Here is a 17,330-nt window from a genome sequence, read left to right on the forward strand (position 1 = left end):
GATAAAAAAAATTCGCCTCAACCGAAATAATTCAAATTGAAAACCGTAAAATAAATTATAATTGTGATCCTTATTTATGGGAGACGGGTCTTCTGTGACCGAATCACTCATGTGCCCCGAATATTTTTTTTTATAATTTTACTTCTACATATAAAAGAGCACCGGAGGCACGGGATGATTCGGTCAAAAGAAAACAAAAGTACCTAGTTGTATATGAGATGGTTTTAGATTAATTATAATTAATTAACCTTATTATTATAATCTTGAACTTAATAAAAATATGTTTATGGATAAAAATATATTTTTTTTAAATTTGAAATAGTCATAAAAAAATAATAACTTTAAGGTTAAAAATTAAAGAAGATTTGGAGAATATGCTAAAATATATCATTCTAAAAATGTGATTTCTTTGGGGGATATGGTTAAAGGAGACAGATTAGAAAGAAGCCTTCAATTACACGACTTTTCTACCTCCGCGCGCCCCTCTCTCTCTCTCTTTCTCTTTCTCTCTCAGGCGGCGTGACCATCTGCAGCATCAGATCTATGCTTCTTGTCTTCCTTCGTCTCTGTCAATGGCCAGTTTTATTCGATTGCAATTTACTGCATAAGACAAGTGCCTGATTGGCCTGATTGCCTGACCGGCGATATATTGTTCAACTGTTTCTTTTATACTTTTTAGATCTGGTGTTATAAATTGCAGAATCCGATCATCTACTTCGTTATGATTGGATTTCTGTATCAGTAGATCCTCAGCTTCTGGTTTCTATATATATATTATTGAGGTTCTCACATTGACGTGTTGCTGTACTGCTATATTGATTGATTGATTGATTTGAGAAACAGAGAGGCGATAGTTTGGACTAAATCAGATATCATCCAGTTCGAGACGGAGATGGATTTGGATGAATTTCGGAGAATTCTGTTGAATTCGAATGTCGATGTGTGGAATTTCATTGATACGGCAATTACCGTTGCTTCTTTGGACTATGGAGACGAACTCAAGACTCGAAGAGATAGAATCGTTGAGAACTTGTACACGCAATACCGTTCCCGGAACTCCGATACCGACGATCACATGCAGAACGGTGGTTATCGAAGCAACAAAGTTGTAGCAGGGACGAATAGAGAAGACAGTAGTCCTGTGCAGCGAAATAATATAGGTTCACCTTCGACTCCTGAATCAATTCATTCACATGACGGCGATGGAGAAGAAGAAGAAGAACGAGATCCATACGCTTCTCTGTTCGACGATGAGGAGGACGAAGAGACTAAAGTTGTCAGAATCAAAGACTGCCTTGAAGATCCTGATCAGGTGACGATCACTGTATTAATTGAAAGTGAATTGAGTTGATTTAGTTTAGTTTTCCTTAATTATTTGTATGTGCAGTCTGAAGATTCTCTGGTTATGTCACTCCAAAGTCTAGCGGACATGGATATTACATTCAATGCTCTAAAGGTACTCAGCTTTTTCATTTTGTTGATTCAATGATAGTTTCTTCTTCTAAACGTGTTTATGTCTTGCAGGTAACTGACATTGGAAGATATGTAAATGGGTTGAGGAAGCATCCTTCTAATGAGGTGCGAAGATTGGTTAAACAACTGGTGAGGTACAGAGATCCTAGTACTGAAAACTGTATAGATAAAGCCTTTAGTAAAAGGGGATGAATTTGTTTGCTTGAACTGTTCTTTGATCTGTTTCAGAAAATGGAAAGATTTGGTTGATGAATGGGTAAAAGGAAACGATAATGGATCAGCTTCAAACCACCTTATTGGTAATCAATCCAGACTTCTCTATGTTTCTCTGTTTCTAGATGATTGCTTTTGATCTAAAAGAGATGCCTGTTAATGGTGACAGCTTATGGAGACTCTCCTCCACCTCAAAGTACTGGTCCATCGAAGAATATTCAAAATGGTCACCACCAGGTAAAGGGTTTGTAAACTATTGTTTTTCTCTATTGAGCATTCTAAAGAAGTTGTTGTTCTGGTCTTTGTTGTTAACAGATTCCTGATTTTGCCTTCTCTCCAAATCGTGGCAGTAAGAATCGAATCCAATTGGAAGCTCAATTGGATCATGTTTGATCATGTTTGATCTGTTTTTGTTTGTTAATAGCAGATTCTTATTTGATGATTACAGATGGTAGCTCTTCTGGTTCTGATAAGAATGGTTCGCCTCCTGAACAACCGAAAGCTAGATCAATATCAAGAAGAGAGCCTCCTCCTAAACCAGTTCAATCCAAACCAGCTTATACTGCTCCACCTCTCAATGTATGTTACTTAAATCATCAAAAACTCAAAACTACATAATATCATATTTAATGATGATGGTTTTTTACTACTACTAGAGACAACAAAAGGAGAAGGAAAAGGAGTCGAATTTCGATCTTGAGAAGTTGGCTTCTGCAAGGAAACGACTTCAGGAGAATTACAAAGAAGCAAAAGATGGTTTGATATTCTTTTCATTCAATTTCTCTATAATTAATATTCTATCCAATTTGCTTGCTGCTGATTATAATTATTATTATGATGGTGAAGCAAAAAAACAAAGAAAGATTCAGGTGATGGATATTCACGAGATACCAAAACCAAAGAATGCATTCTTCGCCAAGAACAGAGGCGGCCCTCAGGGAGGAGGAGGAGGAAGGTACCGGTGAAATCATCGACGGCGGCGGTTAAGGATGATTGAAAAAATGTTTAATATAAACAAAGACATTTGCTATAACTTGACAGGGATTGCCTTAAAAAGTTAATTAAAAACATCTTTTTTTATTTTAAGAAAAAAAATATTATTGTTTTTAAGGCGTTTGTCGAGTCGTCCATGTGGGATGTTGTGTCTTGAAGAGGGGAGGAGAGAGAGAGGGAGGAGAGAGAAGTCCCCACTTGTTGACTGCAAAATAGTTGGAAAGTGGGCCCCAAATAATGTGAAGTGATAGTCTGAGGGCTCCAAACGGTATTTCTTCCCTTATTTTTTATATGTGGTTGAGATTTTATTTTTACAATTATTATTATTTATGCCTCTTCTGTCTATTTTGTTTCTTTTCCAAGGAAGTTGTCATTTTTATTTTCTTATTATGGTTCTTAAATATAAAAATATATTTTTAATTAACTTTTTATTTATTTATTAAAGTCTTATCTAAACAGTTAATTTAAAATTAAGATCAACTAGTTTAAGAGTTTTTTTGAAGTTGATTTATTTAAGGTTATATTTTGATTTATTAAGTTTTTAGATGATTAAAAAGAGATGTAGTATGTACAACTAGCAGCCATGTTTAGGGAGGGAAGAAAGACAAATCCTTCTTTATTTTCTACTCAAAACTCATATTTAAGCATTTTTCTTTTCTTCAATTTTAGATTGTTTTTATGGTTGATAATCCAATTTGAAAATTGAGTTATTTAGTTTCTACCAAATTTACAGGTAAAATATGTTAATATTTGTCTAACTTTTGATTAAAAATTGAGTTTGTTTATTTTGCTACAAACATACTTAATTTTTTTAGATTTGAAGATGAAATACCTTCAACCAAAGGGAATTCAACTTGAAACAAAAATTTAGAGACGATAATTAAAGATATGTGATAGTTAAGACTTAAGATGTGCTAATCCTAAAATTAAATAAATTCTTAAGGGTTTTCAATCATAATTTATGTACTATATATATTTAAATTTTAAAAAATAATTAAAATACGGTTCGACAAATGAAAGTAATGTACATGATTATGTTAACTTTAAATATTTAAAAATAAATAAAAAAATATTTTAAAGGAATAAAATTAGTGTAATTTAGCATTAGGTTAATAATGAATTACTTGTAAGATTGTTTAGAAGTTTTAAATAACTTATTTTTTAAGGATAATTTAATATTTGATTTAATTTTAAAGTATAATAAATAAAAAGGTAAAATTTGTATATATTTTATGATTTGATGTGATATGAGATATAAGGATAACATATATTCTAGCACTTACTTAAATTAGAGGATAATAACTTATTTTTATTTTTAAAACTATTTTAATTATTCATTTTAATATCTATTTTATTAAATTTTAATAATAATTCAATAGCTTTAATTTAATATATAATTTATATATGACATTATTATTCAAATATAAAATTATTTTTAATTATAATATATAATTAATAGTTTATTAATAAACAATGCCGCCCATTTTGACTTGTGCCTTCCTGTCTGGACTTTCAAAGACAAGAATTATCGTCTACAAAATAAAAATAAAAATAAAAATAAAAATCAACAAATAAAAATTATAAGTAATAATAATAATTTATCAGCGAAAATAATAATAATAATAATAATAATAACAATTTCACTAATTTAAAGTAATAATAATAATTTATCAGCGAAAATAATAATAATAATAATAATAACAATTTCACTAATTTATATTGACCTATATACCATAGATTTAAACGATAAATATATAATAAAACAATTTCAATATATTTATAACTGAACTGAACTGAGACTTCATATATGATGCGAAAGTTCATAATTGTAAAAGTCCTAGAATCCTAAATTTATCTTTAAATTTTATTTTACTAAAAGCAACAAGAGAACTTGTTTGATGTTGAGTTATATAGAATTTTTATTAATTCTTTGATAAGAAAAAGAAGATTGTTTTATAAAAATATATGTAATTTGAGTTTTTAAGTAGTTAATTACAATAATGTCTTTCTAATTTAAAATATAAAAGTATAAAAATAAAGTAATCTATATTTTAGTATTTTAATTATTAATTAAGTGATTAAATAATTAAAAAAAAAAGATGTGATACATAATATTTTTAATAAAAAAAAATACAATATCAAACAAGCTCTAAGAAAGAAAGGATAAGAATGGATGTTCTGAGAATTCTTTTATATATATATATATATATATATTTGTATATTTTTTTCTTGTATTTGGGTGGACCACAAAAAAGTTTGAGCACCTAACAATGGGGCCATGAGCCCACATAGCCACCTTATATAATTCCAACCTTTATTTATATTATGTTAACTTTTCAGTGTGTGTCAAGCCACTTTTAGCCATGCAAAATGTTGGGAAAATTAACAATACAAAATAAGGCTCATTTTTGTTTGATTTTTTCAAACCTAATTAAATATTATCTCACCCTTTTCCCAATCAATTATAAAAGTGTAAAATATTTTTTATTTTATTTTAAAATTTTATATATATATAAAAGCACTAAAAATTTATCCTGCAATTTATAATGTTAAAATAATTATTTTTAAATAAATAATATCAAAATAATTAACCTCGTGGCCAAAAACCTATTTAAAACAAGTAGTTAGAATTAATTAATGTGTTAATTAATCAAATTAATTAAGGTTGGGGTTAAGGCCAAAATAAATAAATAACTTTTTTAAGATAAATGTTGTACTTATAATGTCTCAAAATAATTTTATAAAACTTAAAGGACAAAAATAAATAATTTTAATGAATTGTAGTATCCTTTTCATCTAAAAAGAATTATTTATTTAAATTCTAAAAATATATATATAAAAAAGAAGCAAAAATCATATAGCCTAATTGGCTGCAAGTTGAATAAGCTATGACCCTCTTTAGATCGTTCAGTAATATTCCAGTGGTTGCCTATCATTAGGGGGTCTTGCCTTTGAAATAAAGGCTATATTAGATTCATCACACTGCCCGTCATTAATCCTACTATCCTGGTTCTTCCCCAAAAGTTAGATCATATTTTTTAAAATTGGTAAAATATTTATTTTAATATTTTGTATATTTAAAAAGATTAAAATTAAAGCCAAAAGGGTGAAAAATATTAATTTCAAACAAGCCCTTAAGGTTTTAATTAAAATAATAAATTCATAATCGGGTGTAGCCAAAACCGGGAGAGGAAACTACAACCGCAATCATGCGCGTTGGATCAGCGTGTTGGGTTTTGCAACAACAAAACCATGAATCTTCTTAGAAATCAAACATTGCTCTCAAATGAAAGAAGTGATTACACTAGGAAGATTGGACTACTCCACAATCAAAAGCTACCCCAACCTCTCTCTAGATCAGCTAAAGAATAATAAGGAACTAGAAAAATCCTAGATATGTTCACTCTCTCTCAACCTTACTATGTTTAGAGAAAATACCTAAAAAAATGTATTTATACCCTAACCCGTTTTCATAATAGAAAACCATGACCCATTTACTTACTCGGAAGTTAAAACCCGACTCAATGGCAAGGAACACCTCAACAATTCTCCCCCTTCCGAGCCATGGGAAAATATTGCTATAAAATTCATCATTGTGGCATCCCTAACAGAACCATTCTGGCTTTGGCACAACATATCTCATGCTTGCTTCTTGGAAAACCATTTGTAATCATATTTGACCCGTTCTCATTTTGTATGCACTTTTTCCAAGTATAACTCCTTTTCTCGAGCACTTCATGGATCTTATGGTACCTTCTTTGGATGTGTTTTGAACGTGAATGCAAACATGAATTCTTGCTCACATGTATAGCACTTTGTGAGTCACTAAACACCACAAACATATCTTGTGTTATACTCATTTCATTCATCCATCTCATTTCCTTACAACATTCAGTAATGGCAATATATTTAGCTTTTGTAGTAGAAAAAGCAACACATTTCTTTAGACGAGACTGTCATGATACAACTCCTCCAAAGGTAAACAGATATCCTGAAGTTAATCTCATTGTGTCAATATCACCACTCATATCTGGATCAGAAAACCCTTCAACATGTGGTTTCCAGTACCATAACACAAAGCGTATTTGGAGGTCCCTCGAAGATATCTCATTATCCACTTAATCGCTTCCTAGTGTATTTTACCAGGATTTGAAAGGAAACGACTAACTACTCAAACCGCATGAGCTATATCCGGTCTTATGCAGACCATTGCATATACTAGACTGCCTATTGTTGAAGCACATGGAACCTTGTACATTTCTTGTCTTTCTTATTCATCATTGGGAGACATTGTCTTATTTATTTTCAAGTGTGTAGCCAATGGACAAGAAATTGGCTTTGCCTTGTCCATACAGAACCTTTTTAGAATCTTCTCAATATCTCTCTTTTGAGACAACCATAGCCTTTTCTTCAACCGACCACGAATGACCTGCATTCCAAGAATTTGTCTTGCTGGACCCAAGTCTTTCATCTCAAAAGACTTGGGCCAAATACTTTTTTAATTTGGCAATCTCGAGCTTGTCTCTCCCTACAATCAACATGTCATCAACATATAAGAGAAGTATAATAAAATTATTAGACAAAAACTTTTGCACAAAGACACAGTGATCTGTAGATTTCTTCATGTATCATGGATGGTCATAAACGACTCAAACTTAAGATATCAATACTTTGGTGCTTGCTTCAAACTGTACATACTTTTGATAAGTTCGCACAACTTGTTTTCCTCACCTTTCTTATTGTAACCTTCAGAATGCTCCATATAAACATCCTCATCCAAATCACCATGGAGAAATGCACTTTTGGCATCAAGCTGTTCAACCTCAAGATCCATACAAGCAACTAAACCTAACATCACCCGGATGGAAGTCATCTTCACTACCGGTGAGAAAATATCATCAAAATCGATTCCATGTCTCTGAAAAAAACCTTTGACAACCAACCTAGTATTGTATCTTGGCTTTCTATCATCACCTTCTTGTCTGATCTTGTACACCCATTTATTTTGTAATACTTTTATGTTCTTTGGTCTTTTTACCGGTTCATATGTGCCATTTTTCAGCAATGACTTTATCTCTTCATCCATGGCAGCTAGCCATTTTTGTTGGATACGTTAGTGGACAATCGACTTATTCACTCACAAACTCAAGATAAGATTAAAAAAAGTGGAAAAGATTTTTTTCAGTTCATCTTCTTTCTGCAAATACAACTACTCTATTTATACTAAGACAAAAAACTCTTAAACAATCAGAATTAATACTAATTAAAATCCCTATTAAACAAAAGATAATAACGTCTAATATTAACTAGACATTTAATTCTTATTAAGACACCTATTAAACAAAAGATAATAACGTCTAATTTTCAATTAATTAATTTTATTTTCAACACTCCCTTGTAAAATTAATTTTTCTTCGTGATTTCAAACATACTCCTTATTATGATGAAAACTTTCACTCCAAGAGGCTTTGTAAAGATATCTTCAATTTGATCAACAAATTTCATATATTCAAGTTTGAAATCTTTTTCCGTAATACTCTCTCAGATGAAGTGATATCGCGTATTAAAGTGTTTACTTCGATCATGCAAAACAAGATTCCTCACTAGATCTTGATTAGACTTGTTGTCGAAAAAAATTATGGTCGTTTCATTCTTTGTCAAACCTATCTCCTTCAACATTCTTCTTAGCCAGATTGCGTGATAAACGCATGTTATCATCGCGATATATTCAGCTTCACAAGTTGATATCGAGATTATCATTTGTTTCTACAAAATCCATGAGATTGCATTAGACCCCATAAAAAACACAAATCTAGTTGTGCTCTTCCGATCATCAATATCTCCGACAAAATCACTATCGGAATATCCAACAAGTTGAAATTCCTTGGACGATGAACAAAACAGTCCAAAGTCAATTGTACCTTTTAAATATCTCAAAATCCTCTTTACCGCCTTAACTTTCTCCGTCGTGGGCACCTCCATGTATCGACTAATAATTCCAAGACTAAAAAGAATATTCGGCCGAATACATGGCAAATACCTTAGACATCCAACGAGACTTTTGAACAATGTTGAATCCACATTTTCTCCCTTTTCGTTCTTGCTCAATTTAGCTCCAACCTCCATAGGGGTAGCCACCGGTTTTCTATTTAACATATTGAATCTATCCAAAACTTTTTTTACATATGCATCTTGCCCAATAAAAATTCTATCATCCGATTGACGCACTTCTAATCCGAGATAAAATGACATTAAGCCAATATCTATCATCTCAAATTCTCGGGCCATATCATTCTTGAAATATTCAAAGAGACTCGGATTATTTTCAGTGAAAATAAGATCATCCACGTAGAGGCAAATGAATAAACAATATCCATTTTATCCATTTTCACATAAAGTTCATACTCATATGGACATCTTTCAAATCCTTTCTCACGAAAATAAGCATCAATCTGACCATACCATTCTCGAGCCACTTGTTTGATACCGTACAAAACCCTTTTCAACTTTAATACATTTCATTCTTGTCCTTTCATCACACAGCCTTCTGGTTTATCCACAAAAAACATCATCCTTAAGAAAACCGTTATGAAATGTTCACTTCACGTCCAATTGGAATATTTTCCAACTTCTTTGTGCCGCCACTAAAACAAAAAATCTGATTACTTTTAGACGAGCAATTGGAGCAAATACTTCATCACAGTCTACTTCGTATCGTTGTGCATATCCTTTGACGACTAATCTCGCTTTATATTTTTCGACAACACCTTTTGCATTCCTTTTCTCTTTGAATATGCATTTGACACCAATGAACTTCTGACCTACTGAAATAGAAGTGAGTTCCCATGTATTGTTTCTTTCAATGGCTCAAATTTCCTCTTCCATGGCTTGTCTCCATTTCTCTCTTTACCAACCTCTTGAAAACTCAAAAGCATTGTTTCGGCTAAAAGACAGAACATAGAGACATCATTCATTACTCCATATTCTCGTATAGTTCCTGAATAGTTCTCATCCTTCGCAATCCTTCATTAGGGCTTCCACTTGATGAAGATGCACTAGAAGATGTGTTTGGTGTCATCGTATGAATTGTGGGTTGTCATGTTTCTTCTCCTTGATTGTCCTCATCGAAGAATAGGAATAATTCTATGACGAAATCTTCATTAACTTCCCAATTCCAAGAAGAATCTTCATCGAACTTCACATCACGACTCACAACCATCTTTCCGTTGACAGAACTGTAGAGTCTGTACCCCATTAATTTTCCGTCATAACCGATGAATATAAACTTCTCGCTTCTATCATCAAGTTTGGTTCTCTTTTTCTCTGGCACATGCTTGTAGGCAAGACTCCCAAAATTCATTAATTGGTTTTAGATCTTTCACGCTTTTGGCCGGACAACGATTAAGGAAATACACTACACACACCACTACTTCTGCCCAAAATTATTTTGGCATCTTCTTATGTTTCATAATGCTCCGAGCCATGTTGAGGATAGACTAGTTCTTCCTTTTAGCCACTCCTTTTTGTTGTGGGAATTTTGGAGTTGTGAGGAAACGCCTAATGTCATTTTCTTCACAAAAACGATTAAAGGCTTTATAAGTAAATTCTCCACCTCTATCGGTTCTCAATGCCCGAATTATATAACCAGACTCTTTCTCCACCAAAGTTTTGAAATTCTTAAAAGTATCAAAACTCTTAGATTTTTCTTTCAAGAAATAAACCCAAGTCTTCCGGCTAAAATCATCGATGAAAAGTAAGAAATAATTAATTTTACCATAAGACGATGGTTTGATCGGTCCACACACATAGGGGTGCAAACGAACCGAATAATACAAAAAAATTATATTCGAGCTCGAGCTCGAAAATTATGAATGGTATTCGAATTCGATTCGAAGTTCGAAAATTCAATAAAATTTGGCTCGAGCTCGATTCGAAATAAAGTTCGAACTCGAGTTCGATTCGAATTGTTCGAACCTTGATTCGAACAACTTCGAATCATAGCTCGAAATAATTCAAATTCGAGTTCGATTCGAAATATGTGAACATATTTGAATTAAATTAAGTACAACATAATAAACATTTAGAATTACACCAAAATAAGAAAGTGCATTTAGTACAACTTTCACCATTACATTTTCATAAAAAAAGAACTAAGTCCACCGTTATATTTTCATCCAAAATACACAAAAATCCCATGAGAAAAAAAGCTCAATGCTTTCATCCAAAATAAACAAAAGTCTCATGAGAAAAAAAAAGCTTCATGCTTTCACCTCTTCAACCTATATAAAACCAAATAGATAGTCATAAATTCATAATAATATAGCTAATTAATTAACATGAACTTAAAGGATACTCAAAGGCAACTCACTGGCCATGCAACTAAAATATGAATATGTTTCTTAGGGCCCAAATTAGCTTAGAGTTCAATATTGGGTAATACAATTGTTTACCTTCAAAATGTAGGCTTAGAATGGAGATGGATATTAGGCTTAGCATCTTCTTTAGTTCTTGTCTGTTTTCATATCAGTATTAATTAAAGATTAGATTAGTAAATTCAAATAACACATTAAAAAATGTATGAAAGTTATAAATTTGTAATACAATTGCTTACCTTCAAAATGTAACTGATTTTTTCAAGTTCCAATGATCAATTTAGTCTATAGGTAGATCAATTGTCAAATGTTGTTTATCAGCCTACAAATATAATGACAAATATAGTTATCATTTATTTTTCAAACACTACTTTCTAATTCGATAAAGAGAAATAAATATAAGCAAAGCAAAACAATCATTACCTTAGTTTTTTTTGTCACTCCATGTCGTTTTCGACACCAATCTCCACCGCACATCAACATTTCGACTGTTGTAGGAGCTAAAGAAGCACGATACTTATCAATAACACGACCTCCAATACTAAAGGTTGCCTCTGAAGCTACTGTTGTAATGGGAATTGCTAATATATCTCTAGCCATAGTTGACAACACCAGAAATTTGTTGTATTGAGTTTCCACCAACTAAGAGCATCAAATTTATCACTTGGATAATGCCTGTGACACCCTTCCTCTAAATACACATCCAACTCAGATTTTTCAGGTAGTACTGTTTCAATTTCTTTCAAATAAGAAGAGAATTCAGACCATCCTGAAGAAAGGCTAGTAATTTCTCTACTAGTTTGACTTAACCTGCTGCCTTGAGATTCAAAACTAGTTGTTGACCCTTGAAGTTTTTCAGCAGTTGCGTCTGAATATTCTTTGTAAATTACATACAAAAGCCTTTAAACCTCTCTAATATTACTTTCTGATTCAAATGGGGTATAATGTTTAGGAAAAGTGAATTCTAGTGCTCGCATTTTGCATCTAGGATCCAAAACACAACCAACCGCCATTAATAAATTGCACTCACCCCAATATTTATCAAACTTTTCCTTCATTTTTTGCACCATTTTTCTAATAAACTCTTCTTCATCACAAGATCTCTCATCCAAGACCACTTTCACACGATAAACTTCATTTAGAAAAAAGGTTAGAAGTATGATACTCACTTCCTGAAATGATTTTGGTTGCTACATAAAATATTTTCAAGATTGAAAATACTTTATGCAATTTCTTCCAATCATCTTCTGTTGGACAATGAACGTAGCTTGGTTCCCGGTCTTTAAATCTTGGAAAAACTTCTTTGAAAGCTATTGCTATTCTCAACATTTCATAAGTTGAATTCCATCTCGTCTTACAGTCATCAACCAACTTTCTTTCGTGTAACTTCAATTGCTTCACAATGTCAGCAAATTAAATGAGTCTGGCATCTGTTCTTCTAATGAAATCCACACTCTAACGAATTACTTGAACAATTTCCCTAATTTCATTGAGTCCATCTTGAGCTATAAGGTTTAGAATATGTGCACAACACTGAACATGGAATAATTTTCCCCCACAAACCAAATTTTGGTTTATTCTCAAGAAATCTTCTTTCATATATACCTAATTGCAGCATCATTAGCACTCGCATTATCAACAGAAACAGTGTACACCTTATTTTCAATTCCCCACTCCCTTGCACACTTTAAAAGAGTATCGAAAATTTGAGGACCACCACGAGGAGGAGGGATATGAAAAAAATTGAGAACGCGTTTATTCAATTTCCAAGATAAGTTAATCCAATGACCGGTGATGACCATGTACTATATTTTTTGATTCTTGGACTTCCATAAATCTGTTGTGAGGCTAATCTTACTCGCACTTTTTAGCAAACCATGCAACTTTTTCTTCTCAGCTTCATATATAGCAAAACAACTCTTTTTTCCTGTTGTTCGTGATATACGATTCCACTCCGGCATTCCACGTCTACAAAACATATTAAAACCTTCTTCTTCTAATAACGTAAATGGATGTTCATGCATTAGGATCCAACTGGTAGCTGCTTCTTTCATGCGTTCCATACAAAATTTGCCATCAAGTAACAAATGTGACATAGTTGTGTCTACAATTTCGAAGCCTAACAATAGTTGTTGTTTGATTGTTTCCTAAAGCTTCTTTTTAGACTCCAAGTGTTGACCACAATGATCTAAGTGTCGTTTTAAGTGTGATGTAGTACCTGACTTCATTTTTGCGAGGAGTAGATGACAATGTTTACACTTGTATTTGTCTTCAACCTCAATCATATCTGACCATACTTGAGATCTTTTTTATCTCTTAGCCTTGTGTAATAAATTATCATTCTCTATCACAATATCCTCTTGATTTGCAATCTCATTTGAATCCAACGAAGCTTGAACGTTGGCTGAATTTGTTGCTGGAGAGGAATCAGACATACTTGAAAAAGTTAATCATCAAGACATTAGAAAATGCAATAATGACAAGGATGAAGCTCATTAGGCAGAAATTAGGCATAAAAGCGCATTTATATAAGGATTTGAATACAATCTGTATATTCACTAAAATAAATCCCACATCCTGGAGTATAAAATATAAGAAGCACAATGAAATCAACCAACATAGGAAGTAAAACGACATTAGGTATCCAAATGTGCATGGGGAAAAGGTTGAAACATCATTAAACATGACTAAGAATGCAGATATAATAGTTTCTGAACTGCATAAATTGTTTAATGACAATAAAACAGAGTGAGGCACAATAAATAAATAAAAACGTGGAGCATCAACTATCACAGAAGATGGAATGAATGAAATAATACCTAATAGGGAACTACTTAGTATAAGTAAATGTCTTAATGATTTGTACAGTTATTTTAAAAATAACAAAAACGAGTGTTCATATAAACCCTTATGCTATTAAAGCTCATTCAGACCAACAAAAACAGGAAACAGTGACTAAACAAATGAAAGTGAGGAGAAAAAGGGATGCATACCTGGGATGGTGGATTTGGATCGGTGGAAACCTAGGATCGGTGGGATTTAGATTTGGAGTCGATCGGTGGGATGGTGGGATCTGGATTCTGGATTTGAAGTTGGATCAATGGGATTTGGATGGTGAGATGGTGGGATGGTGGGCTGCGGAAGAGTTTGACAGAAAGGAGGAGAGAGGATAGAGATTCCCTAACAATGTATAAACTAATAAATATATATATATATATATATATATATATAAATATTAAATGAAAGTTCGCGAGCGGCTCTTGAATAATCGAACAAAATAATTTGGGTTCGAGTTCGGCTCAAAATATTATCGAACATATTCGAATTCGGCTCGAATTCGATAGATTCGAACTCGAATCAAATATATATAGAGCCGGCTCAAAAAGCTCGTGAGACAGCTCGGTTCGTTTGCACCTCTACACACACATCGACATGAATTAATTTAAGCGGCTTCATTTATCTTTACGTTGCTTCCTTCGTAAAGCTTTCTCTTGCATATTTTCCTAGAAGACACGCTTCACTAAGTTGATTCAGATTATTGATCAAAGAAATCTCCTTCACCATTTTCTTTTCGGACATCATTTTCATGCCACAAAAATTTAGATGTTCCATCCTTATGTGCCAACACCACGCTGCATCTGTCATGGATACTTACAAGTAGTTTGTCCCTTCGGTTTGAATAGGGAGCGAAAATATCATATTATTTGATATCGCCACCTTCACAATTAGGTTAGCACTTCCATCTCGTAGCCAAAGATTATGATCCTTCATTAAAATCTGGTAGCCTCTTTCCATGAGTTGCCATAAACTCAAAATATTCCTTTTTAATTTAGGGACATAATACACATTGGGAATAAATTTATGTGTTCCATCCTTCAACCAAATCAAAATGGTACATTTACCTTCAATTTGGATTTTCAAAGTATCTCCGAACGTGATATTTTTGGTTGCCTTTTTTTCAATCTCAGCGAATTTCGACTTGTTGCCACACATGTGGTTACTCGCACCGTTGTCAAGATACCATTGAATTTCTCCTCCAATAACTTTTACTCCTCTGTTTCTTTTTCTTCTGTGAGATAGACTTCTACTTTCGCATCCTTGGCATACCATCAGTCACGAGCATAATGACCCAATTTGTGACACTTGTAGCACTCAACGCGTGCCTTTTCGCATCTTTCTCGTATCCGTCACGTCCTTGTCATCGTCTGTGTCCTCTTTCTCTTCCTCTACCTCTTAGATTTCCTCGAGGTTTTCACCATTTGCTCTCTCAATTTTTGAATTTCTTCACATCCTCGAACCACCACCACGAGAATAACCTCGACCTCGACTGCGACCTCGATGAACTACGCTCCCATTTTCACCAAACGAATGATTGACTAGAAGGGCTTACTCCAAAGGCTCCTTCTTGTGTTTGTTCATCCGTTCCTCGTGCACCCGTAACGATCCATTTAATTCATCGATTGAGAGTTTTTCCAAATCTCTGTTCTCTTTGATTGTAACCACTACATGATCAAACCTTTGATAAAGAGAACACAAATTTTTCTCGATTATTCTACGTCTTCTATGCTTTTTCCATTTCGCTTCATATGGTTGAGGATAGATAAGATCCGTGTGAAATAGTTTGAAACAGACTCTAATGCTTCCTGATGAAGAGCTTCAAATTCTCCCCGTAAGATTTGAATTCACACCTTTTTACCTTAACAACTCCTTTGTGGGAATTTTCTAGAATTTCCTAGGCCTCCTTCAATGTTGAGGCATTTGCTACTCTCTCAAAAGAAGCATCATCCAGACACTAGTGGATGATAGAAAGGGCATGTTGATCATTCCTTTTGTTCTTCTCGAACGCTTGAGTTAGGGCCAACATCGCATCTTCATTAGGTTCAACAATCTCACTCTTTACAATGTCCCATGCACCTTGGGAATCGAGTAACGTCTTTACTCGGATAGACCAACTATCATAATTGTCCTTCATAAGACGTGGATATTGGAAAATCAAAGACATCCTCGCTCTGATGCCACTTTGTTGGAAACCTTAGTGGACAATCAATTTATTCACTCACAAACTCAAGATAAGATTAAAAAAAGGGAAATAAATTTTTATTTCAGTTCATCTTCTTTCTGCAAATACAACTACTCTATTTATACTAGGACAAAAAAACTCTTAAACGGTCAAAATTAATACTAATTAAGATCCCTATTTAACAAAAGATAATAACGTCTAATATTAACTAGATATTTAATTCTTATTAAGATACCTATTAAATAAAAGATAATAACGTCTAGTTTTAAATTAATTAATTTTATTTTCAACAATTCTTCCTTGTGAGCATCCTTAAGAGCCTCCTTATAGCATACAGGCTCCCCACAATTAGTTAGAAGGAGATACTCTGTAGCCGGGTACTTATAACTTGATCTTTTCTCCCTAGTAGACCTCTTAAGTACTTTTGTTTGTTGATTTTATTGACTTCCATCTTCTTGCTGAACTTTAAAGTCAGTCACGATATTATCACAAAATTCATCTTTTGTATCATTTCCATGGCCTACAGCTTGACCCTAAGGAAGATCATCATCACTATCTGAGTCTAAAGCTGCATGTGACCTTGTCTTCTCAACATCATGAGACATCTCAAGACCATGAATATCACATATGTGTGCATCAAGCTTGCCACTGTCTTCAAAATTCTCAATAGTATGATCTTCAAGGAATACCACACCTCGGCTTCTCAAAACCTTCTTATCCACTGGGTCATAACACTTGTATCCCCACTTTTCATCACTATAACCCAAAAATATGCATTGTCTAGTTTTTGCATCTAGCTTATACCTCTCATCTTTTGAAACATGCACAAAAGCTTTGCAAAAAAAAACACGTAAATAGTCATTATTAACTTATTTACCTGACTAGACGCTTTCTACACATTTATTATTCAATGGCTTAGAGGAAGAATGGCTGATCACATACACTATAGTGCTCATGGATCCAGCCCAGAAACGCTTAGCCAACCTGGCATGGGAGAGCATACTCCTCATCCGTTCTAATATTATTCTGTTCATCCTCTATGCCACTTCATTGTGTTGTGGAGTCTTGGTAATTACTTGTTCATGTCGAATACCCTGCTCTTTGCAATAATCATCAAATGAGCATATGTACTCTCCCCTATTATCTAACTGCACCCTCATTGGTTTTCTTCTTGTCTCTCTTTCAACAAGCTTGTGAAACACCTCGAACCTTGGAATTTATAGCATAAGCCCAAACCTTCCTCGATGCATCGTCTAGGA

At 33.2% G+C, this 17,330-nt stretch overlaps 2 protein-coding genes across 2 annotated transcripts; one reads left to right on the forward strand and one right to left on the reverse strand.

Annotated features, from left to right (window-relative positions):
• Positions 1-443: 443 nt before the first annotated feature.
• Positions 444-2,992, forward strand: LOC124919372 (probable mediator of RNA polymerase II transcription subunit 26c). Its single transcript, XM_047459603.1, has 9 exons — positions 444-1,312; positions 1,388-1,456; positions 1,525-1,607; positions 1,702-1,772; positions 1,856-1,923; positions 2,002-2,035; positions 2,135-2,265; positions 2,343-2,442; positions 2,533-2,992. Exons 1-9 carry the CDS (start codon positions 893-895, stop codon positions 2,649-2,651), a joined length of 1,095 nt encoding a protein of 364 aa, XP_047315559.1. The 5' UTR covers positions 444-892; the 3' UTR covers positions 2,652-2,992.
• A 5,453-nt stretch (positions 2,993-8,445) lies between these two features.
• LOC124937655 (uncharacterized mitochondrial protein AtMg00810-like) lies at positions 8,446-8,805 on the reverse strand. The gene has a single exon (XM_047477958.1). It carries the CDS (start codon positions 8,803-8,805, stop codon positions 8,446-8,448), a length of 360 nt encoding a protein of 119 aa, XP_047333914.1.
• Between the last annotated feature and the right edge of the window lie 8,525 nt (positions 8,806-17,330).

Source organism: Impatiens glandulifera, chromosome 1 (genome assembly GCF_907164915.1).
Source record: "Impatiens glandulifera chromosome 1, dImpGla2.1, whole genome shotgun sequence".
NCBI lineage: Eukaryota > Viridiplantae > Streptophyta > Magnoliopsida > Ericales > Balsaminaceae > Impatiens > Impatiens glandulifera.